This window comes from Apostichopus japonicus, chromosome 18 (assembly GCF_037975245.1).
Source record: "Apostichopus japonicus isolate 1M-3 chromosome 18, ASM3797524v1, whole genome shotgun sequence".
Lineage (NCBI taxonomy): Eukaryota > Metazoa > Echinodermata > Holothuroidea > Aspidochirotida > Stichopodidae > Apostichopus > Apostichopus japonicus.
In genome coordinates, this window is record NC_092578.1 from 15,598,637 (window position 1) to 15,623,898 (window position 25,262).

Consider the following 25,262-nt stretch of genomic DNA (forward strand, 5'->3'; position numbering starts at 1 on the left):
TTTTACACATTCTCTTATACAGGCTCTGTAGTGGATAAGCAGTTTGCTTACAGTTTTATTTCATTTAGAAATTAATATAGTGTATTAATGTATGTGTGTGTTGTATGTCCATGGACATATTGGTACATGCTTCATACTTCACGCGGAATTTCCATTAAAATATGTTGGGGCAGGACCGGGGGATGAGAATAGAGCGATGGGGTAGATAGTCAACCGGGAGATGGAAGCGAGTTGCCGTCGGTCTGTTTTTTTTTTTTATGTACAGTACTTTTTTCTGTTTACAAAAACTACCCGTAGTAACTACTCAATAACCCCATCTCCGTTTCATTCGAGCCCCGAACGAAACTTCACCAGGTTCCACATAAGCAGACTCAAATTACAATAAAATAGAGGCTACGTACAGGGGCGTAGCGAAGGGGTTTTTGTTGGGGGGTGTGGAGAATTTGATTTGCCTACGAATCTGGAAGTAGTGACTGAAATGGGGGAGGGGTCTAAGGGGAGGGGGTTTCCCCCTCCCCTTTGGAAAATTTTTAGTTTTGAAACGTCCTTAGATGCAATCTGGTGCATATTTTAAGTCAAATTTGGCACGGAAGAAGCTCCCGTTCTCCTTTTTCTATTTAGCTTTCCTTCTTTCTTCCCCTTCCGCTCTCTTCACCTTTTCTCCTTTTGCCGACAGACCCAAAATTTGCCGACAGCGACCAGCGGGGGGGGGGGGGGTGTGACACCCCCCACACCCCCCCGCTCGTTACGCCCCTGGCTACGTAAAGGGTCTATCCGGCGACTTTACGATATAGCCCACCGAAGCAAAAGCAAGTACAGCACTACTGAAAAATAAATTGCTTACATGCAAAAATAAGATGTTCATGAGAAGATATAGGCGTAAATGCGCAGTTTGCTGAAAATAGGTTGAAATCTACCACCCTTCATGTATACAATGGTAACATCTGCTTACGCGATTAATCATGACCTTAACAGCTTAGTCTCTTCATAGGTATTGTTAACTAACCCACGGCTTAAATTAACAACCTGCTTGTCCTGTTATTTCTCTTTCAGTTTGGTAGGAAGCTGTTCCAAGAAACCTTTGTGGTCAACAGGATTTAACTTTTGAATAGCAACTTTAATCTCGTAGATGGAGACATTCAAATGGGTGGATATGTTTACTGAAGTCTTTCAATTAAAACTGAGAGGTTGGTATTGAATCGTGGAACAATACGTGAAGTCATCTTATCATGAAAGAACAAGATTCTTAGGATATTTAGCTAGTCACATGTGTTCCTGAAACTGTCATCTAAATACTAAGCTGATTAAGGCAGTGGTAAATGTAACAGGAATTTTCGCTGAAGGGAGCAGGTAGGCTGTTGGGCTTCAGTATGAGATTTAAAGGGTGTGAAGACTCGCGCACAAAGAAACGTCTCATGCCGGTAATCTGACCTAGTTTCGAATGAGGTGTAACAGAAGTGTAAGACACCACCATTGATCCCAGAAAATACACACACAGCTTGCTACCATCGGTAATTAGACAGCTACAGCTACGGTCAATACCCACAACATAGTATACATAGCAGCGATGGACATCTCAGGTCTAAATAAAAGATAACAAGGTATCATGTTTCATTACTTACAAAACTTCACTTGCAAGCAACGGAAAGTTAACTTTTTCAGAGCGCGGCATGCAGTTTGGGGCGAGTCTTCAATGCCTTTAAGGGAGTAGAACGAAAAGTGAGAAGAAAGATGGAGGGACTTCTTACTAATCACCAGTAGTATCTGTTCCCTTTGGAACTGACTTGTGATACCTCACTCAACATAACACTGTTGTCTTCCATAAGGTTAGAGTAAATGTAAGAGGATTGTGGTTGAGAGTGGATCAAGTTATGTATTTTTCATGCACACATTCCATCTTGGGTTACTTTGCTTTAAAAATGTATCTCAATGAAAACACTGACAAAGTAATTGCAAACAGTATTTAGTCTAGAATAAGTAACCTTATGACAAGGCTGTAAAAAGTGATCTTTTGTTTTACAACACAACTTACCTCCATCAAGTACACAAATACAAATAAGGACAATGACACTGAAATGTTAATGTTTTATTTGATGATTTAATTTTGACTCAAATAAATAAGACAGAGGTTTGTCACATGTCATTTTCACATTTTTGAACCACAATTGATATGGAGACAAATAAAACCTTGTATTGTGAATGATTAGGAGATCAAATTATGTTACTATAGAGGTGAGGCATTCCTTTAGACAGAACTTATCCCTTATGGCACCATGGCAATTAATATTTACTTCAACTTTTTATGACAGCAAATTATCTGATTGCAAGCGAGATCCACCAAACAACTATATACTGTACAGGTAATATCATGCTATTTGTACTGGCCACCCTCTTTAGCATTATGAATATTCAATAATTAACCAATTAAAATGGAAGCACCCAGTTGGGACAATTTTTTTCTATACTGTAGTGTTATGTCCCACTTCAGAGCACTCTTATCGTCAGTACGATTAGTATATCATGTTTCTATCAGATCAAGTTTAGGAACTGTTTGTACTGTCAATACCAGTGCTTTGAGAGCATGATATTGGAGAACAGTTTAAAGAGGTATTAGCATTAGGAAATTGTCCCAACTGGCTGATATGGAAGACGTTCAGAACGAGCCCACTTGAAAGGAAATTGCAAGAAACAGCTTGGAAATTTTAAGTGTATCCCAGGGATGGATCCAAAAGACTTTGTTTTTGCATGACTAATTATTATTAACTACAAACATATTTTGTTCAAAACAATAGTAGAATGTAGCTTGAACTTGTTAGCTTATGCAAAGGGATAATCCTTAAACTGTTTATCATAAGAGACTGACAATATTTATTATTTATTTGTTGGTTGGATGCTTCTGCATTCATAAATACATCTTTTTTACATAATCTATTCATAAACTTGTCTTTGACTGAATAAAGTTTATTTTGACAGGATGTAATCTATACACATATTTTCGTCACTTCAGGCAGACAGACAGTGGTTTTTTCATGTTTCATTGATCTTGTGATCAGCAGCGACTGATGGATTCAGCCGTCGACCAGACAACCTCCCGTTGATTCAGTCATCAACCAGACATCCTCCCGTCGTTGATAGTTTGGTCGATGTCGTCGATGACTTTCATTGCTGCTATCGGTATTCTTGTTCCTGGGAAGAGGAAACAACATTTTAAGGAAACACCATCGATACACACGATGAGATATGATACATCATACAAAGTAATGCCACATAAATACGAAATACATATTTTGCCATGGTATAAGAGCTCTCTAGCTAACAACAGAACAGTATCTATATTGTTTCATAGCAGTGTAGTTAATAGTAGTGGCCCTAGAAACTATAAAATCTAACATTTGGCAAAAAACATTTTGGGGAGTTCATGCTCACAACCAGACTCAGTTATGTGTTCAAAGTTCAAACCAGGTTTAGGTCACATGAGTTTCAATCGGGTAAAAACTCAACGTGTACTGTTTTCTTTTTTCTGGCGGTCGACGGGTTATGCTTGTGACAATTAAAATTTTCCCAGCTTTGCTAGACGTAATCAACCCCAGGGATGCCATATTTACACGTGACCAAAATGACCTCTGAATTTTAACGGAAAAACAGTCGTTGTATGTGCTCATCAGTTCACAGGGGTAAGTTCTACGAACATTGGTATTCACGAATATGACTGGCTAGGTCAGAACCGTTGAGTCCTGACCGGGTCACATTCAGTCATGGAAGATGCGGTTGGTTTAAGTAGACACATTCTTGATGGAGTTTTTAGGAGTTAGCAATGGACTGCAGAGGATTTGGACAAACTTTGTGATAAACAATAAAATTCAGATATTTGACCTTTATTTATGTAGAAAACCCCCAAGTGACATCAGAGGCTAAATTTCACATGAAATTGTCCATTTTGTTGTACGGTAACATTTTCAAAGGTAAAGAATTCTTTTCTTTTTTTTCCCCCTCAATCTCATATTTTACAGAAATATGTATAAAATAGAGTAATACCTGGTCCGAAGATGCTCTTGACTCCTTGTTCGAATAAGAAGTCGTAGTCCTGTGGAGGGATGACACCTCCAACAATGACACCAATATCACTGAAATGATAAAACAAAAGAATAACTTGTCAGGGTTCATTTACTGATTACTAACATGTTCCGTTCAATATTCCACTGTTTGATATTTCACCAAAAAACAAATACAAAATCAAATTTCAGAAGCTGATGGCAACATTTAGCGGTCATGAAGTGGCAACCTTTGTGCTTTTCCAGAAGACTTGCCTTATTAATTAAGAATCTGGAATTAAGAGCTTAATTTAAATGAACAGCCAGCCTCTCTGTATGAATATTCATGATGTATCAATGCATCAGCCCTGTGAACAAATGCACATGCTTTATAAATTGGGTGGGGCACCTAGCTGTGATTATGCATAGAATTTCACAATTTTCACCCAGTGCATAAAAAAAATCTACTTGCTAAAAATCAAAATTCCCACTGGCATTTCCCTTGACTTAATGCAAAAGCAACATGTATCTGGCATTCAGCCAGTAAATATCCCAAATTTCTAAGCATTACAAATACAGAGATTTGTCAGTTTTTTTCGATACGGAAGGAAAAGTCTGTCTTTCGGATTCTTTCAAGATAGAAAAGGGGAAAAACTTTGAATTATGCATATTCATACCCTCTTCCAAGTTCCTTCAAGGCTGTGATCAGTTCCGGGACCAAGGTTTTATGGCCGGCAGCGAGAGTACTCACTCCGATGATGTGTACATCTGCATCTATGGCTTGCTGGGCAACCTCTACGGGTGTCTGTTAGAATCGAAATAATCACAAGAGGGATGAAAGAAAAATAGTCACGGAAACACCAGCTTATGAGCTTTAAACTTATGAGCGTGGTGGCCAATTGGCTAAGGCATTGGACTCGTGATCCAAGAATTGCTGGTTCGATTCCTGCCTAGTTCATTACATTGTGTCCTTGGGCAAGATGCTTTATCTCACTTGCCTCTCTCCACCCAGGGGTTAAATGGGTACCTGTGAGGTAACTTGTCATTGGGCGCAGTATAGAACTGCTGCCGACTGGAGGGATTGTCTCTGGGACATGTTATCATTGACCAGGGGTAATATTTCGTCTGTAAAGCGCTTTGAGACCTATCGCTGGTATAAAGCGCTATATAAAAAGCAAATATTATTATACTTAAAACAAAACTTGTGACCTGTACAGACAGATTGTATGGCTAAGGGTTTGTTCACGTTTCTTAACGACTTGATGATTTTTTCAATTGGAAGATAATGAAGTTAGACTCGGGAAAGAATGGAGTCGCTAGGGGAACCAGATCGGGAGGGTAAAATGGGGGAGGCGTAGCAGGAGGTAGAGGTGCGTTAGCAAAGATCCATAAGGTATGAAGAGGAGTAGAGGTGAGTACTACATCAAAACTATTTGCCCCAATTTCCCAAAAATTTCATTCACTACTGCCCTGGAGGAGCTCCATACAGAAAGTAAACAGGCTTGTATTTTAAGAAGACATAAAGGTGAGGTGAGGTGGAAGGGGCAAGAAATGTATAAGATGTGGACGACATTGCTGAGATCAAATCACCTACAGCAAACAAACAAAATTCATGTAAAACTTGGTGATCAAAGAAAATCAAAGATGGGTACCTGAAATAGTGGACCAATATCCACATCGAATCCAAGGTCAGCAAAACTGGTAGCTACCACCTTTGCCCCTCTGTCATGTCCGTCCTGACCCATCTTGGCAACCAGACATCTAGGTCTCCTTCCTTCCTTGTTCATAAATTCCTGTTGGGTGTAAAATTGTACCATTCTCCAGTTTCTAATACGTATAATGTAGTGGTATTAATAAAAAAAAACAATTTTTAACTCCCATAGATTTTCTAAAGTCTCCAAAGACTCCCTGGTGATTAATAATGATTAAACTATACATTGACTGATTTGACTGCAATCGATTGCAAACTAACTGGAAGTAAAAGTCGACATCAGCAAACACATATACACATTTATCAAAACTTGTGGAAATATATAAAATAACCTGCAGGTAAAGGAAACGTAGAATAAGATCAGATTCCATCAGAAACATTATCAACCAGCCTAATCTCGTTCTTTTCTTCGTTGCCAGGCCTCGCAACAGAATCTGACTGTGCCTCGTCCAGGAGATTTAAGGGGAAAAAAAGGAGTTTTTTTTTTCTCACATGTTAGCATATCTAGCAGATTTTGGGGTCATTTGTTATAGTCAGGTTACTTTACCTCAACTCTCTTGATGCAGGCCTCAATTTTTTTGTCCAGGAAATGAAAGGCAAAAAAGGTTTTTTTTTTGTCTCACATGTTAGCATAACTAGCAGATTTTGGGGTCATTAGTTATGGTCAGGTAATACTTTACCTCAACTCTCTTGATGCAGGCCTCAATTTCTTTGTCCTCACCGTACTCTGACTTGTAAGCTCCGCTGACTAATCTATCCACGGCTACGTGTCGGTTGAAGACCGTTTCCATGGCATCGGAGATCTCACCGACCGTACAACGGACCCTTGCGGCCTAAGGAAAACATCAATTTATATTTTTACATATTTTTTTTTATTTTTAAAAATTTATTCCAGAATAAATATAAATTTATAAATAGGATAAGAAGTCTATAAAGGAAACATATAATTACAGTGATTAGTTAGAGGTCAGATTTGAAAATATTAAATTATACTATTGATATCAATATTGAATATTGAAATACTTCAGATACCCAAGATCATTAAGAGAATTAACTCTATTTATAAAATCTATTTTTCTGGTTCTTATTTTTTATTTCTGGTTACTTTTTCTGTTTATTAAAAAGTTCACCTTAGTAGTGATGAAACATGTATGTATGCATAAACCCTTTTTATTTTTTCTAGTTTATTTGAACTAACTACCATCTTTTGCTCTGGGAGGATGTTATAAACACTCTTTTTAATAACTTTATCATGATCACAAATTTTAGAATTTGTTTTGCTGATTATTAAAAGGTCACACGATTAGTGATGAAACATGTACATTCGTAAACTGGCAAAAGGTATATCAAATTTGGAGGGGATGTCATTAGTCATAATTACCATCTCTTGATAGAGGGAGGTATTTTCTTTTTACTTTTCATAGTTTTGTTGTTGATACTTTTGACAGGTGAATTTAGGAAAATTCATCAAGTTTCTCAATGTCCCAAGAAACATTTGTGAAATGACGTCATGACCTCTTGATATGGATATTAACATTCGGTTACTTCACCTAGCCCTTCAAAAGAAATGGATACATCGTAAATTATAACTTCTATATATTCACCTTCACTGCACAGTCCAACAAGTTTCCTTCTCCACTTTCTGCACACTTTGTTAAAGCCTGTAAAGCGTCTATCACCTTTAAGAATAAACCAAAAATAGAAATTCAAATTGAACAAAAAAGGAATTATTAAAAGTAAGAACATTAAATCAGCATGACCTCAGCATTGCTTAGCAAACCGACGATTTCTCACAGCAATGACCTGCTACACAATTGTCTGCACTAAACGTAGTTCCGGCTACATTTACTCATTACTGGTGGAAATTAGGGGTAGTGGTTTGGACGATTTCACTTCAAGAAATTAAAAAAAAAAAAAAATATGGCAGCATAGCTACTCCACCACAACTCCATCCTCTCCACCCCCCAAACACTCCCCTCCCCTCTCTCTCTCTCCTTCCCAGCCTCACCCCTCTCTAAGATTGAAGATTTTGTAGATTCAGTAATGTTAACCCCTATAGTTTGAAATTTTCAAGGATAATTTTTTTTTTTAAAACATAGAACTTTTTCCCCTGCTCCCTTCTGCCTTTTCAAATTCACTAGCTACTTGTTTTTCCAAGGATACTTTTCAAAAAGTTTTCACAAACAAAGATTTTTCACAGAATAACACTGTAGTGAATACATAGGAGTCTACCTCTCATCTACATCCTCTGCAAACAATGTCATTTATCTAGAGAGAAGATGGACGCCTCACACCTGATAAACCTTCTCTTTGTCAAACACATAGTCTCACCATCAAATATGTCAGTCAATTTAAAAAAACAATCCTGAGGAAAGATTATTTACTCTTCTCATATTGATACTAAATGTTTTCAAAACAGAGTTAGTTTACCTTCATAGGAAGAGAAATATGAAACAACCTGGAGCTACTTACCCCATCCTGATCCCTAGTTTGTCGAATCTTCTCCAGCTTTGCTATCTGGGTCTCTCTGACCTTCGTATTATCAATGGATAATACATCGACCTGTTCTTCTGTCTCCAACCGATATTTGTTTACTCCGACGATGACCTCTGTAAACAAGAGAAAACATTGCATTAAAGGAATCATCCACTTTTGAATCAAAACTTTATAGAAAAGGAAAAATCTGTTGTGAAGAATGAAAAAAAAACAGATAACTGTGAACTATTTCTGGTAACAATTGTTCAATTTGCTCTAAATTTACACATTATTAACAGTCAAATCTAGTATAGAGTGTATTGAACATTTTCTTGTTTTATATCTTTGCAGACCTTCACACTTTATACCTAATTCTATCATTCCTGGTGCAATTTTCTTGGGACTAAAATAACGGATTATATTTTTGGGAGATCATTGTTTCTTTTAACAGTCCAGCACGACACCACCAGAATGAGACACTGTTAAGTGAGAGAGATAGAAAGAGAAGAAAATGAAAACCTTGTCCTGAGTCTATCCTAGCCTGTTTCTTGGCAGCACATTCTTCGATCTTTAATTTAGCATATCCATCGGCTACAGCTTTGGCCATTCCTCCCATCTCTTCAACCTGACGGAGAAAAAATGAAACATTATTTCAAGATTGCATCCCATTGCTAAAATGATAAAACAGTAGGCTCACATTCCAGCAGATATATTAAGAGTTTAGTACTATCCCTTGTATAGCAAACCAAAGTTTGCCCTGAATCTAAAAATATTATAGGAAATTAGGTTAGGGCAGAGCCTAGGTAAAAACAGTACCAGTGGTATTACAATAACTGTTAGGCTATTAAAGTATATAATTTAATCCATTGGTCAATTTTTTTTACTCAGTTACTCAATGTTATATTTTCTGGCTACATTCCATTTTGCAAAGTTAAGTAGCTGTGTCCAATGTTACATCAGATTCACTGAGAGAGATCTGTGCGATGTTCCACACAATTTTCTTCAGGTACATTTAAGATAGTATTTACACCTCAACCTCAGCCTAAGCTGATTTCCAGAAACAACTTAAACACACTTAGAGTACCATTTAGTGCTCAAATGCAGAACATGACCAGAAAAGTTACCTAGCAAAGAGCTATTTGTCCTAATACCTACAGATAACTAATATCCACAGATACCACACAAGAATAAAAAAGATTACCACATAAAGATGAACCTAAATGGTACAACCCACTTTTTTGGGAGGCTGTGAGTCCAAAGAACATTCTAAAGAGTTTTACCATTAACAAATACTGAAGTGTTGATAAAATAGTCAATAGTGGAAGGGAATCATGCATATTCATGAGATTACTGACCTCATCAATGACCTTCTTAGCTTCTTGGTATATTTCATCTGTCAGACTCTCCATCAGATATGACCCACCCCAAGGGTCAGCAACCTTAACAAGAAAGAGAAGACATATCCAGAATTACAACAATGTCTCTCATATTTCATACTATTTTCATATTAATCATACTAATCATACTAAGATATACACCCATGCTCTGTAAAGTGTAGGTATTTTTCTTCTTTTCTTTTATCCATCTCCACTATACTGAGCACGACCCCCTGCTCTTACCCTCCCTTGCTGCAGGAGGTATGATCCCTGCTCTTCCCCCTTGTGTAGCAGAGCATAATTCCTGCTCTAACCCACATAGAGTAGGCCTACGAGTATTGTTATCTGAAGCATGTTTCCTGCTCATACCCAGCCCAGCTATATGAGCAAAGCTCTATATATTAAGGGTGCTGTTATAAATAAAATGTTTCCTGCTAATGCCCAACCTTGCTATAAAGAGCATAGCTCTATATCGTAAGGGCACTGCTATATAGAGCCTGTTTCCTGCTGTATACAGTCTGATTCCTACCACAGCTATGCAGAGCATGATTCCTGCTCTTACCCACCCCTGCTAAAAAGAGCTCTTTAGAGTAGGCATACAGATATTGTTATCTGGAGCAAGTTTCCTGTTCATACCCATCCCAGCTATATATAGCTCTATATAGTACGAGTGCTGTTATATAGAGCATGTTTCCTGCTCATGCCACTCTTGCAAGAAAGAGCATAGCTCTATATCCTAGGGCACTGCTGTACATAGCCTATTTCCTGCTCAGGAACACCCCTGCTATATAGAGCATAGCAATGAAGAGCACGTTTCCTGCCCATATATGTCCGTTCTATTCACAGCATTCTTCCTTCTCCTGCACACTATTCTCATATAGAATATGATTCCTGCTCTCGCCCAACCCATTCTATAGAGCAGGGTTCCTGCTCCTTCTCACCCTTGCCAAACAAGGTATTACTAGTAGTGCAGGATATGTTTCCTGACATTTATACCAATCCTGCTGCATAGAATAGATTCCTGCTCTTACCCGAGGTATTCCTGTTTCTTCTTGCAGGATGATCTGGGTGTTTCGAGCTATCCTGGCACTGGTGACAGTTGGTAAACCGAGAGCTTCATCAAATGAATTGGTATGGAGAGACTGAGTGCCACCAAATACTGCTGCCATGCCCTCCACGGCCGTCCTAATTATATTGTTGTATGGATCCTGTGGGCAACAAAAAAGAATATCTAATATCCATCCAATGTGAGAGCATTGTGGTCAAGTGGTTAAGGCAGTGGACTTGTGATCTAAGGATTACAGGTTCGCGTCCTGACCAGATCATTTCCTTGTGTCCTTGGGCCAGGCACTTTATCTCCATTCTCCTCTCTTCGCCAAAATGGGGACCTGTGAGATAAACTGTCAGGTGGGCGCTGTTTAGTTGCTGCCATGTGGAGGGATCGTCTCTATGTTTGACAGGTTATCATTGACCAGGGTAATATTGTGATGACCAGGGTAATATTGTGATGACCAGGGTAATATTGTGATGACCAGGGTTATATTGCAATGACCAGGGTGATATTGCGATGACCAGGGTAATATTGTGATGACCAGGGTGATATTGCGATGACCAGGGTGATATTGTGATGACCAGGGTGATATTGTGGTGACCAGGGTGATATTGTGGTGACCAGGGTGATATTGTGGTGACCAGGGTGATATTGTGGTGACCAGGGTGATATTAGGATGCACCTTCAGCGTTATCAGTGGATACCTCTGTGCTTTATAAATCCTCAATATTATTATCATTATGATTATAATAATTTTAACAAATTAATTAAATTTTAATAAAGAGCAGTAAAGGGATGTGTCTCATGTATGACTACTAGCTTTCAAGGCATTATGGTATTCAAATTTGCAAACATAAAGCCTTTAGGGATAGACTTGTCGTCACCAATACTCAAATAAAATTGAGAAAACCTATCAGAACAAAATTTTTTTTTACTTTCTTAAAATATGTGAGAAAGTTGTGAGTGCTGGTTTTGCTATGAGTAATAGTCAGCCCTAGATGGCAGAACATTGGTAATATTTCACCAAGACATCACCGTCGACAATTTCACTATCAATTTACTATAGACATTAAGGCAAATTTGAAAAATCGGGCATAGTACCTCCAGTCCCCGCCCCCTATCCCCCTCCCCCACAACATGCTCCCCTCTCCCTCTCCATAAACTTTTGCAATGCAGACTAACCTGTTCTGTTAAAGACCAGCCCGAAGTCTGACAGTGGCATCTGAGCATCAATGAGCGAGAGTTTTGGGGATCAAACAAATCTTTCATCAGGTGAGCCCACAGCCTTCTGCCAGCCCTCAGCTTAGCAATTTCCATATAAAAGTTCATTCCAATACCCCAAAAGAAGGATAGCCTCGGAGCAAACTCGTCAATGTTGAGTCCTGCCTCTAGACCTGCGGTGGGAAACAAAAGTTTAAAAAAAAAAATTACAACATTTTTTGGACTTTTGTCAAGACATTGAAGCTTGTTTAATATATGCACATGGAATTTACAAAGCTCAGATAATGAAAACTTATTGGAGTATTATACCTTGATGAATTATTCATGGAAATTTGATCTGGAAAAGTGAGAAATTGAACTCATACTATTTCTAATTTATGAAAAAAAAAAGATAATTACTTTTCTGAGTTTTGACTTGGAGATATATGTAAATTATGCAACGGCACCCTACGCTAATGGTTTAAAATTGAAAATTTCCCTGTCTTTATACAGGCAGTATCACTTACCGGTTCTGCAGTACTGCAATCCATCTGCTATTGTAAAGGCGAGTTCCAGAACAGCATCGGCTCCCGCCTCCTGCATGTGGTACCCTGATATCGATATTGAATTAAATTTAGGCATGTGCTACAAAAAGAAGGGGGAAAAATTGTTATGAAATAATTCATGAAAATGATAATTTTTTATATATTTTCACACATCTGTTGAGATGGGAAAATAAGATTCTAACATAAGTCTTTTGATACTGCAGAGATCTAAATTACCCTCTATACAGGTTTTTAAGTGAAATGAGTTCAGTCTGATTAGGCTAAGAGGTGAACCTTTGTATATCAGACAGACTTTCAATGAATATGCATAAAGTAATAATTTAATAAGTTGGCAAAAAATTGTTTATCTTGAAAAACTAGCAACATGGAAGCTCTTAAGTCAATATCCTGACACACAGCAGTCACTTAACATCGAATGGACTTCAAAATTTAGTGAAAAATTACAAGAAAGATGACATACAACATACAAACAACCTGAACATTATTAGTAAAAGGCCACAGGTCAGAGAGAAGGGTTGGGGGCAGTGGGTGGTGATGATGGTAGGGTGGAGTGTGGGTGACGGAGAGGGCAATTGTGATTGACAACTTTGCATCATACAAACCAGCGACTGGCAATAACCAAGTTACCCCGACAGAGAGATAGCGTTGCAAGATAGGAAATCAAGTATACTGTTGTACAATGATAACATTAATTAATGATTACTTCAACTTATATAGATACAGTGGCGTAGGAAGGTACTTTTGAGTGGGGGGGCTGAAGACTGAAGGCCGGTTTGGGGGAGGGGTCTAAGCATTGGCGAATGGGACCATTTCAGTTTGGGGGGGCAGAAATTTTTGTGCCCGAAAGTTCCCGTGACACTTTCTAAGCGGAGCGCCACCATCGGTTGGCGCGTAGCGTACAAGAAAATTTTTGGCAAGAAATGCCTCTCAGATTGCCGGAAAACGGCACTTCTGAGGCCTTGCAAGTTGCATCTAGACATTCTTTATTTATAATCTCATGTTTTAGAAATTTACACTTCCCCAAAAATTTGGTAAATTAGAAGAAGAAAATTGGTAACATCACTTCGAAGGGGAAAAATAGGACAGTATATTTTTTAAGCTCCTATTTAGTTACCGTATTTATTATTTTAACACAGTACTCAGCAACCTCCAGAAAAACATACATGATTCAACGACACGTAGGCGAGATAATGTCGCTATGTCAGGTGAGACTGCAATTTGTCTCACAAAAAAAGTATAAAATATAACAAAGAATATGATAAACCTGTACTTCTAGGCTTGTAGGCACCCCCCCCCCCCCCCCTTACCATCAAAATGTTTCTTATATACACTTATGTCGGAAATGTCCAGGTGAACAGTTGACTAGATAGAAAAAAAATTGATCGTGCAAAAAGCGTGGTAGCCCAGATGAGCTGCGCTTATGGTGGTGTTACACGGAAGTATTCGGGCATCATGATGCTAAATAAAGTAAACATGGAATTGTCGGGCAAAAATTTGAAAAAGATCCGGGCAAGCTACTGCATATATATATATATATATATTTACATAGGCTATATATTTACATAGGCTATATATATATATATATATATATATATATATATATATATATATAACTTCTCCTCTTAGGCTGCCCGAACTTTTCAGGACTTTTGCCCGAATTTCTTGTCCTCTGGAAATTCAGGGGGGCAGTCTGCCCCCCGCCTCGTACGCCTATGGGTCTAAGGGGAGGGGGTGTCCCTCTCCCCTTTGGAATTTTTTCCATTTCCAGGTGGCCTCAGATGCAATTTGGAACAATATAGCACACTTCAACACCCACTCCATTTTGTAAACTTAATTTTGTATTTTCACCTGGCCTTAGATGCAATTTGGTGCTCCAAATGAGATTTTTTTTTTCTCATATGGAAATGAAAAAGGGGTTTTCTGACCTGCGAAGCGGGGGGGGCGGAATGATACTTCCGCCCCTCCACATTTTTCACTGGGGGGCTGGCGCCCCCCAGCCCCCCCCGGTTCCTACGCCCTTGTATAGATATATAGATCATCACATTTGCTCACATTGTTTCTCCTCTGCTATGAGTCTCTGTGGTAAGGGTATCAGTAGATTCAATTGAGAGGATGACATATTTTCTCAATATATCATGTTAATAGTACAAGTAAAGTACCTGTGAGGTATAGGCAAAGATATCCCCTATAATCCTCATGGAGGGTTCCGGAGGATAGATGTAGGTATTGCGAACCATGAATTCCTTCAAGATATCATTTTGAATGGTCCCAGCCAGTTTCTCTTGACCAACTCCCTAAACGAAAAGATTAAGACAAGCATTTGTAATACTCTCATAACAAACTTTGGATAAAAACTTTATACATCAAACAGTAACATGACGGAATGCTTCTTTTCCATAAAAACAAATTTCTCCCGAGCAGATTTATCCAATTCACATTAGTTCTGTTGCTATAATTGTAGTCAAAACACTGAAATTGCATATGATACTGAAATCTTAATAACAATATTAGATCGTTACCATGACAAGTCAATTTTCATCATTGGAAAAATTTCTCAAGTTGCTTTTTAATATGTGATTAATAATGATCATATGCAAAAAGTATCCGGGCTAAGAAATGCTGTGAATCAAATGGAATTTATTTATTTACCTCATCATTGACCTTCATTGGGTGAAAAACACCTAGGAGGATCAGTTAGTCTGATAAAATTCTGAGAGCGGCTTTAAGTTGACGGTCTGTAAACAATGGGACGCGACCTAAAAAACAGGTCGCAAAGAAATTTTGCAGAGTTGCAAGATTTTTTCTGGACATCAGAAAACCTATCTACAGATTATGGGGCTTGTTGATGTCCATATTTGGAGCTAACTTTCATGTCTTCTGAGCATAGATTCTGAGAGGTGGGAGTCTGTTGGGTCATGACTCGGTCCTCATGGACGCTCATGGGTCAAGGGCTTTAGAATTTGAAGACCATTGCTTCAAGTTGCGGTTGTTTTTGTTGATCATCTCTACTAGATCAGAATATCTCACCTGTTCTTCTGCTGCAACGATATACATTGCCATGACTGGTAGGACAGCCCCATTCATCGTCATGGAAACTGACATCTTATCCAATGGAATGCTGTCAAACAGCACCTAGGTTGAAAGAAGAAAAAGGCACATGATTTGCATTTCATGGGCTACCACATACACTGAACATATTGCTTAGATTGTAACATAAGAGATGGTGTCATGGAAGAGTGTAGGTGGATTTTACAGGAAACAGCATTGCTCTAAAGTAGGATGCACACTGCCCAACTGAAGACGACTGGAAAAGGTTCCACTCAACCCCACTGTCGTGACCACAGGTATTTTTCGATAATTGTCCATACCTAGTTTTAAGTTACCACATACTGAACGACTCAAGAGCGCATGAACGACCATCTTCTGTTCATGGCCAGTACTTATGTACTAAGGTCAAATGCAAGATTATTTCTCTATGTTGGCAACATTTTATTAAACTGGTCAGTTGTATAGGTTGGGAACCACAAAGTCTCTCAGGTAAAAAGTGTCAAATTGCATGTTCAAGATGCTTGTTTACAAGTGACAGAGACATTAATACGATCTTGGCTAAAACTCTACATGGTCGTGTCACCAAATAAATGGAGGTGCCATGAATGACCAACAGGCTATTATTCGGTGAGGGGTAGCTTTTAACTAGTCTAAAACTTCTACAAGGGATTAAACACTACATTAGTTTCACAACTTAATGTATTATATCATTGGGAAATGATACAGAATATGCTACCTGACAAAGTGAATGAGGTGCTGAAAAATCAATTTCAAAGCTTACTACTATAAAGCAAACAATAACAATTGAAATAACTCTCTTACTTACTTTTGTATCTTCTACGGAGTCGATGGCCACACCTGCCATTCCAACATCACCATGGACTCTAGGATTGTTTGAGTCATATCTAGTAGAGGAAGATTCAATATTAAATACAGGCCTGATGGGAGAATGGGGGTCGGTGGATGGCTACAGCAGATGATTAGTACAGTCTTGGCAAATTTACGACAATACATTTATATTGCTGAGGTATTAATCAGTTTTTAATAAGGTTGCTGTAGTCCACACTATGTTTAGAAATTGTATTATTGATTTATATTGATGTGTATTATTGACATTAATTGGATGTATACTCCAAAATTTAAGTACTATGCGGTTTCAAACATTTGGCTGTTTCTAGTAAGTTTAGTCAGTTATTAACTGCTACATCCAATTAATTTAGAAAACTTTTAATCATAATAATTCAATGCGATGTTAGACTATTTCAATTGTAACCCTCCCCACGTGGAAATTGGCAGCAACGACCTCTGGGTCACACTCGCTTCTTAATAAAATACTGTATCCACCCATGGTACATATATCTCTCCCTTCAACTGTCCAACTTGTTTCCTGCAATTGTGGAATAGTGTGCAATGCAAACTGCACTTTAAGATAAAGATTGCTTACCCTCTGTGAGTTGGTAAATCAAAGGCAACACTCAGTCCTTGCTGTCCAGCTTTGATATTCTGACGATAAAATTTGTTGCTCTCCTCCACCGTGCTGAAACCAGCATACTGAGGGGGGGGGGGGGGGGAGACAATTAACATATATATGTATTAACGATTAGACAAGTTGGCAACTGCAATTATTGGACAATTTAGCCAAAAATTTAGTTAAAGCTATTATATTGCTTCAAGTTCATAAAATAAAATTCCTGGAGTTTCTGATATTTGATATAAGGAATGGTAAATTAGGCAAGCTGATGTCTCAGTGGTGGAACATCTTTGAGCAGTGGCAAGGTTTGTTTGTTTAAATACCTGAGTGACCAATATTTGATTTTCTAGCATTATTTTTTAAAGCGACAGGTCGATGACCTTCCAAGAAACTGCTGACCTCTTTCTTTATTCCAAAAACAAACGTGTTCACAATTAGCACTTGCTTAAAGTAGGTAACAAATTTGGACAAAAACGTAAGAATTTGGATAGAACTCTGTCTGTCCCCTACTGATAAGGCTATAAGTATTACAACTTTATACCAATTATGTTATTAGCCAACACCCCACCTAACCGCCCCCCCCATCCCACTCAGTCCACTTGCATGAAGATATTTGTTTCTGCTAGTTTCTCCTTTTACTATCCCTATCCTACCCTACTATCCTATCTACTATACTATCCTACTACACTATCCTACTACTATCCTCCAACTCTCCTGTTAATCTTACCTGTCTAATTGTCCATGGTCTTTGGGTATACATAGTGGGGTAAGGCCCCCTAGAGTAGGGATATTTGCCTGGGATTTCATTCTTCCCATTGCCACTGTCACTGGATGTATAAAGAGGCTTGATGCTTATACCCTGGTGGGTGAAAATGGAAAAAGAAAGCAAGTGTGAACATTCCATGTCATGACTCAAATTACACTAAGCTTCACGGGAGAAGCGACTCCAGCAAGTATTTTCTCCATAGGGGATAGTAGGAATAATTTAGTGTTCAATGCTGTGAAGCAGTTTTGAAGACACTGAAATTGTCTCTTATAAAACACTATGATTCACTCTGTACAAAAAAATAAATCTTTGCACTTGTGCACCAAAACCTGATACTATTTTCATAGCTGGAAAGCATTTTGCTATGCGATACCGGAGAACTTATTCCTTGATCTTACTCACAGGAGAATAACTGGTTATGACTCACCTCGACATGAAAGTAAAGTAACTTGTTTGTCATCAGTAAAAAGTAACAGTACGACAATTTTTCTACACCTACAATGTTAAAATACTAGTTGAACAAATCTCTCAAAATTCATCAAAATATGGTTGGAAATTGCTAAAGATCTGCTTTATTGGCTCCAATCATAGCATGCTATAGCTAGGGAAGTTTTGTGATTACGTAATCGACCTGCCACGGTCGTAAATCGACCTCCGGCTGTACAATTAGCCTGCATAGCTTCTTAATACCATTAGGCTCTTCGTGTAAACACTGTGTGGAAATATGTCCATGTCTACATTGTAGTTAAATTGTTAATCATACAGCTTTCACACAAAGTCCCTCATACAAGAAAAAATATGTGGCAGGTGTTGCAGACAAATTGGTAAAAATAGGTCATTATACGACCAAGGCAGGCCGATAACGTAATCTCATGAAACTTTTCCATGATAGCGTGCTATAGTTGGGGTCTATACAGCAGACTTTTAAATAATATCCATAATGATATGAGGTGGCTACTTAAGTGATCATTCACCGATAGAACCAAAACCTTTATGAGCAGAAATTCTCTCAGCTATTTTCCTATATGTACACATTGTACATTGAAGCCATTACCCAGTATGAGTATGCATGCTTGCATCTCGTTTACGTGCAACACAAAAATACTCAGAACAAAGATAAGCAACTTAGCAAATTAAATGTGGAAGGTTATATATTTAATTAAGCTTGTTTTTTCTTCTCTCCTAGCTGGTTATCTAACTCTGCATAGAATGTACCTCTGGTGTGTGCCATGTAAGCTTTTCTTCTGGATCTGCACCCTTCAGTTGTTTCTGTGCAATGGCTTTCCACTCAGGATCCAGTGGTTGACTGCTATATAACCTTGAGCTCGATGAGATCCATATCTTTCTCTGAACAAAATCATAAGGTTAAACAGTTGAAAGGTCTTCAATCAAGACCCTAAGTCTTCTCATATGGCTCGCACAGCAATTAACCTGGTCACTGGTAACCTGTCATATTCACAGGCGGGTAGCCAGGAATTTGCCAAGGGAGGGGGGAAACTGCAGGCAAACTATCAGAGCCGTTGATTCTGCATTGAAAACTATCTAAGAGTAGCGCCACCATGAGTTGGCGCTACGCGTACAATAATATTTTGGCTGAAAATGCCTCCCAGATCGCTGGAAATGGCACTTCCCAGGCCTTGTAAGTTGCATCTACCCTTACATTACTAGCGATATCATAAAAACATACAAAAAATTATGCTCAGGGGGGCGGTCGCCCCCTTCGCCCCCCCCCCTTGGCTACGTGCCTGCATATTCATACGCAGAAAGTGTGCACCATTCAAACAGCGCAACATCTACAACTATATTGGCAATGTTTGCCATGCTATATATCTAGTAATTGATTTTTACCAATCACTCTGCTGAGCTAAGAAGGTGCAGAGTAACACAATTTTCACACTTGTTGATGCAGTGCAAAGCACTGGAGGTTCAAAGTGAACGGTATTCTCTATTCATATTACATTCTTTTCAGAATGCATAGGGTCAGAAACAGGTAATCCTTCAAGGACCAATGTTCTATCCAATGGCTTTCATGCAATTCCATCTTTGGCCAGCTGCTGGGGCATAAGAGAATGGTTCATGTTGTTTGCCCAGAGTCGGATGAAAAATGACTTACCATTAAATGAGGGCAATACACTTTATTTGTCCGGCTAATGGGTGAATAACATGATACCTTTTCCTATTCGTATGACAGCCCAATTCTCGAAGTCAGTATTGTACATAATAGAGCTAACTTCGATCAGCATCAATATTAACATGTTTTCGGACAATTCTCATTCTTTGAGTGCGACTTAGTACTTACTCATTGTGGGTAAAGCCTGTGTATAGTGCCGAAATAACGAATTTCGCACAACTAGGTCTTTAAGAAAAAGGTGCCTTCGAAGTTCATAACTTACATTTACGTTGCGAAGAACCAATGCCAACGCTGCTTTCGAAGTAGGAAAACGAAACATTTCAGCTTCGGGCCTATCGACAGAGCTTCAAAGATCGTAAAAGTTATCGTCACTTCACAGACCACCAACAAATATGCCGTCACACTCCCATCGCAGTTTCGAAATTCAGTGGTACAAACGACAACTTTGCTGACGCAGTGATGTAACCAAAGAACTAACCAGACAGCAAAACTGCAGTACGGTTTCGATGATGATACAAGACTATGAATGTCACACACAGTAGCGTATAGCCAGGATGAACAAACATACCTCAATGCAAGTAATACAGCATAAAGCATTGAGTTATATATGACAAACAATATTCACATTGGCAGCTGATGACCGAGATCGAAACTTTTATCGTATTCAGCATACATATTAATCTCTACCACAGACAAGAGGCTTCTTCTCATGCTTTGTTCATAAATTACGTTTGGTGCCAAAAAAAGTTTAAATTTCATACTGCATAGAAACATAATTTTGCAATGTGCAATTACGCAGCACCGTGTACCCTGCCTAAGTGCCTAACCTTTGTTTATAGAAAGTATTGATGTTGTAGATCTGTTCTATGGATATTTGAACAGCAGTCATAGTGGCGAGTGAAGTTTGCGTTTTGGCGAGTAGAATTTTGGTCACGGTCGCCAAATAGAGAGTAGTTTTTAAAACTATTTCAGTGTCGAGGCCTGAAAACCTTTGAAACATGATTTCTCATAGTAGAAATCAATGATTGTTTTCATACACGGTATATGTATTTGCCATATTGAGTACAAGAATCCTGTGGCTTGTGAGGTCAAATCTCATTTGAGGTCCCCAGAGGTCAACTTGAAAACCCTTTTACATGATATCTAACGATGGGAATTCCGAATCTCGGATACTTATCATACTATAGTATGTGGATGCATGACATTGAGTACAAGTCCCCTATTGTTTTTGGTGGAGTTGTGTATTGCCAGGTACAGTAGACTGACCTGTGGTCAATCATGCCATAGTGTAATTGTACATCAAAATAGTGTTTCGGACCAATTATAGTGTGACAGCTATTTCTGGTTATCTTCAAGCAGAAGTCTAAATATAGAATTCAACTGTATAGAAATTCGTTCATATACCGTGCAGCAATGTTTATACAATTTGATAGTTTAGAACCTTTATTATAGTTTCAGTAATAACTGTTTCATCATTTTATGTTTAAACCATTTAACAATCTTATTTCTTTCACTTACCATTTACATATCATTTGTTTAATAAGAACTGTTTTTTGATGGACGCCTATTTATAAATATTTTATATTTATACTGATTTAAAATAAATCGAAATTGAAATCTAGTGAATCCTCAAAGCATTTTGCATTCTGGTTGACTTACATGTCTTTGTGTAACAATGTTCATGTTAAATGAATAAACACTTAAAAACTCGAGTATTATTCCCGACAATCAGATAATCCATTTTGCGCCGCTTTGCATTCTTGTATACACTCTACCCTCTACACACATTCATACACCCACGCATACACCCATACATACATACACACATACATACATACATACATACATACACACATACATACATACATACATACATACATACATACATACATACATACATACATACATACATACATACATACATACACACATACACACACACACACCCACACATACATACATACATACATACATACATACATACATACATACATACATACATACATACATACATACATACACACATACATACATACATACATACATACATACATACATACATACATACATACATACATACATACATACATACATACATACATACATACATACATACATACATACATACAAACATACATACATACATACATACATACATACATACATACATACATACATACACCCATACATACATACACACATACATACACTCAGCCTTTCGAAACCAAAAGTCATGCTGTGGTCTATCAATGAAGGTTGCTCAAATAATGATATTAAAAGAAAACCAATTACCCTTGTCGCCTGTCTACGTATATACTTGTAACAAAAGAAAGCATATACAATTTAAAAGGATTTCATTTTTGATTAATCACTTTCCTTTTCGATTCGCTCTTGAACCTACGCACGCCGGGAAGATTTGGTTGTTATAGCTGGACTGCACCATGCGCCTGACATATCCTAGTAATAATTTGGGACTTAAACCTTATTTTAACAAGATCGATCTATTCCAATCAGAAAACTGTTTTAATACCATGGTCTGAGAGGAAACCAAATAGTTGTTAATAAAAAATAAAAACTATATTGCACTACACAGCGCAATAAGTAAATATATGCTCCGAGATTTGGGAGACTTGTTGGAGAATATTTCGCATTGCATTTACCAAACCAAGATGGACAGCGGATGTATGTGCAAAGTGGGCCTGTAGTCAGAAAGGAACGGAATAACGAACCGTGTTACCTTTCGTTATTACGGTTTTATATGTCGATATGGAGATTGTACTTTTGTTGTTATCGTTTTTCCTCTTTATATCGTCATTTTCGGAGGGAATTGATTGTGAAATTCATTGTCAACATGAACCATCTGTCAGAACAACAGACTGTTATGCGGTTGTAGGATGTCACTTCTCCATTCCAACTTTTTCTTTTTCTTACAAGTACACTATAAACGTAGTGAAATTACAATTTAACTACACCGGCACATCCCAAAATGAAGACTCATCTCATAGTAGGCCTATTTTGTCGTACAGTGAAATATTTTGGTCTGACAAAGCTCATGCAGTGAACCGTTATATTTTTCAAGTGGAATACTCACATGGAGAGTATCCAATGTACTTTTATGATTTCGCTTTTGGAATCCTAGGCCTTCAGCCAGAAGACGCAGGAACGTATCGTGTGTCGTTGGTAGATTATTATGGCTTGCATGACAATGTTCATCTCCTTCATCATACCTACCGTCTTGTCACAATTTATCAGCCGTCTGCACCTCTTCTTTGTGAATTTCAAGATCTGACTTCAGTTTTGGATAATCGCAATGGCTATAAACTAACGTGTTCGATTCCTAACGCATATCCCGTCATAGACATAAAGGTTATTGAACCAAATGAGTGTACCTTTGAGACACATTATTCCGATGACGGCATCCATAGTGAGGTAACTATTTCCATTACCTATTGTGAAGGTAATTCAACAGTCGCGTGTGTTGCTATCCAGAGACAGTTGGAGTTCATGTCCATCAGTGGTTACTCAGATAGTTGTTTTTGGGAAATGACAAAATCAAATCCCGGTAAGTTGTTTTTGAATCTTATGTAGGAACCTTTCAAAGTAGCAAGGTTTCAAGTATCTGTGACACATTACGTTTTTCACTACAGTTAGGCTATTTATATACTGTAATAACATCCAGTGCTTGGAAGCACTCCTACTGACAGTATGAACAGTATGAATATCATATTTCTATCATAGAAAGATTAGGAACTGTTCATACTGTCAGTACGAGTGATTTGAAGCATGCCTTTGAAGAACAGTATAGAGTGGTATAAGCATAAAGAAATTATCCTTAAATGGCTTCGCCTTAGTGGTTCGGCGTCAGTTGTTTGAATCTATAACTTCTTAACACACTAATAAGATGAAATAGATTCGTCTTTCCCGTGGTCTCACACACACTCATGGTCGGGCATTTTAAAATGAATGTCATGCATAATTATAAATGATTGTGATTGATATGTTCTCTAATTATTATTAGGAATCACTGTTCAGTTAAAGCAGCAAAAATTTAAAAAAACGTAGCTTTCTTGTGGTGCCTGCTCTTTTCCATTTCACTTTTAGATTGAGCAGAAGAAACAAGTTTGATACAAAGTGAAAGTCACAATCCATGAATGTAATACCAAAATGACATACATCATTTTGATATAAAACAACGGCTTGCCTATAGGATATCAACATATCAAGTACAAAACATTAAAATACTTGCAATATAAAATGCAAAATACAAAAACTCTACAAAAATCTTCCCACGTTTCTTTTTACTTTTCAATGATATTTGGTTTAAAATATTTAGTTACGTAGCTCGACAATTCGCTGAAAATAATTTTTGGCAGAAATATCGAACTCACCGGACTACTGAGAAACGTTTTAATCTCTGATACGGTTGAGTTTATGCCTTTTTCATCTTTACCCTTTTGTGACGGGAATTTTAGTGTAGTTGTACCTTTACGTAATTTGGCATGGAATCACATGATCGGTGGATTTTTGTTTTGAGTGGGGGGGGGGGGGGGGCTGAAAATTACCTAAATAGTCTGTAGTCGTATACGTTCACACAGGATAACTCTCCAATAGTATAATTTTGTTTCTTCATGGCTAGAAATATACTCTTAGAATCTATAAATAATACTTAGTATAATTTTTGGTTTCGATGATAATCGTAACCTGTGTGTGTGTGGGGGGGGGGGGGGCGGGTAGTTGTGTGTGGATGACACCTTGCTTGTAAACACGATATCTCAAGAAGGGAAGCTTGGAAGAATCTCATATTTAGTGTGTAGTTATGACACGTTCAGTACAAGAAGCCTATTGTATTTTACGGAGGTCAAAGGTCATTTGGAGTCACCAGACGCCAAATTGTGGAAACCTTGTTTTAAAGGCTACCGTATCTCCCACCAACCATGGCCTATCAGACAACATGTGCGTTACACCTCATAAGAATAGGAGATTGTTGGCAATTGGAAATTAGCTTATGAGCATCCGTAGAATCAAATATAATCTCACGAATAAAGTTCCGTAGGCTTCATCGTGTTGCTAAAATGCATAAATTCACTAATATTTACTAGCACAACGTTGCGTATATTAATTTATTAATATTTATATTATATTAATTAAATACATCAAATCTTATTTAATGGGATTTGCATTCACCGAGCCCGTAGTCACACCCCCCCTTGTATAATTGTTCATCTGTCTACATCCCCTATACCTAATTCAGTCAGGAACAATTTGGAATTTGTTCAGTCCCCCCCCCCCCCCCACCGAGAGGGAAGAAAAGATAAGGGACGTGAAAACTGTTCACTGAAAATCTATGAATTCATTCCCCTAAAATATCACCAGGATAGATGAAATATCTTCCTCAACTTCGGTTTAAGAACGAAGTGGTCGATCTTTGCATTCAAT

At 38.0% G+C, this 25,262-nt stretch overlaps 1 protein-coding gene across 1 annotated transcript; it reads right to left on the minus strand.

The window, feature by feature from the left end:
* Nucleotides 1-2,078: 2,078 nt before the first annotated feature.
* Nucleotides 2,079-20,320, minus strand: LOC139958727 (methylmalonyl-CoA mutase, mitochondrial-like). Its single transcript, XM_071956025.1, has 19 exons — nt 20,089-20,320; nt 18,911-19,042; nt 17,657-17,788; nt 16,903-17,009; nt 16,285-16,363; nt 15,438-15,542; nt 14,570-14,704; nt 12,372-12,489; nt 11,827-12,038; nt 10,625-10,801; nt 9,573-9,656; nt 8,737-8,842; nt 8,215-8,351; nt 7,347-7,421; nt 6,423-6,575; nt 5,684-5,824; nt 4,709-4,836; nt 4,036-4,124; nt 2,079-3,186 (listed from the first exon to the last, which is right to left on the minus strand). The coding sequence occupies exons 1-19, from the start codon at nt 20,143-20,145 to the stop codon at nt 3,107-3,109; spliced, it is 2,247 nt and encodes a 748-aa protein (XP_071812126.1). The 5' UTR covers nt 20,146-20,320; the 3' UTR covers nt 2,079-3,106.
* Nucleotides 20,321-25,262: the final 4,942 nt, after the last annotated feature.

Excerpts from the sequence above, each read along its gene's own strand:
- LOC139958727 (XM_071956025.1), bottom strand. The coding sequence starts at position 20,145 with ATGTTTCGTTTTCCTACTTCGAAAGCAGCGTTGGCATTGGTTCTTCGC. Across the intron at positions 14,705-15,437 it reads TCGTTGCAGCAGAAGAACAG|GGAGTTGGTCAAGAGAAACT; the intron begins GTGAGATATTCT and ends CTTTTCGTTTAG. Across the intron at positions 7,422-8,214 it reads AAACTAGGGATCAGGATGGG|GTGATAGACGCTTTACAGGC; the intron begins GTAAGTAGCTCC and ends TTATTCTTAAAG.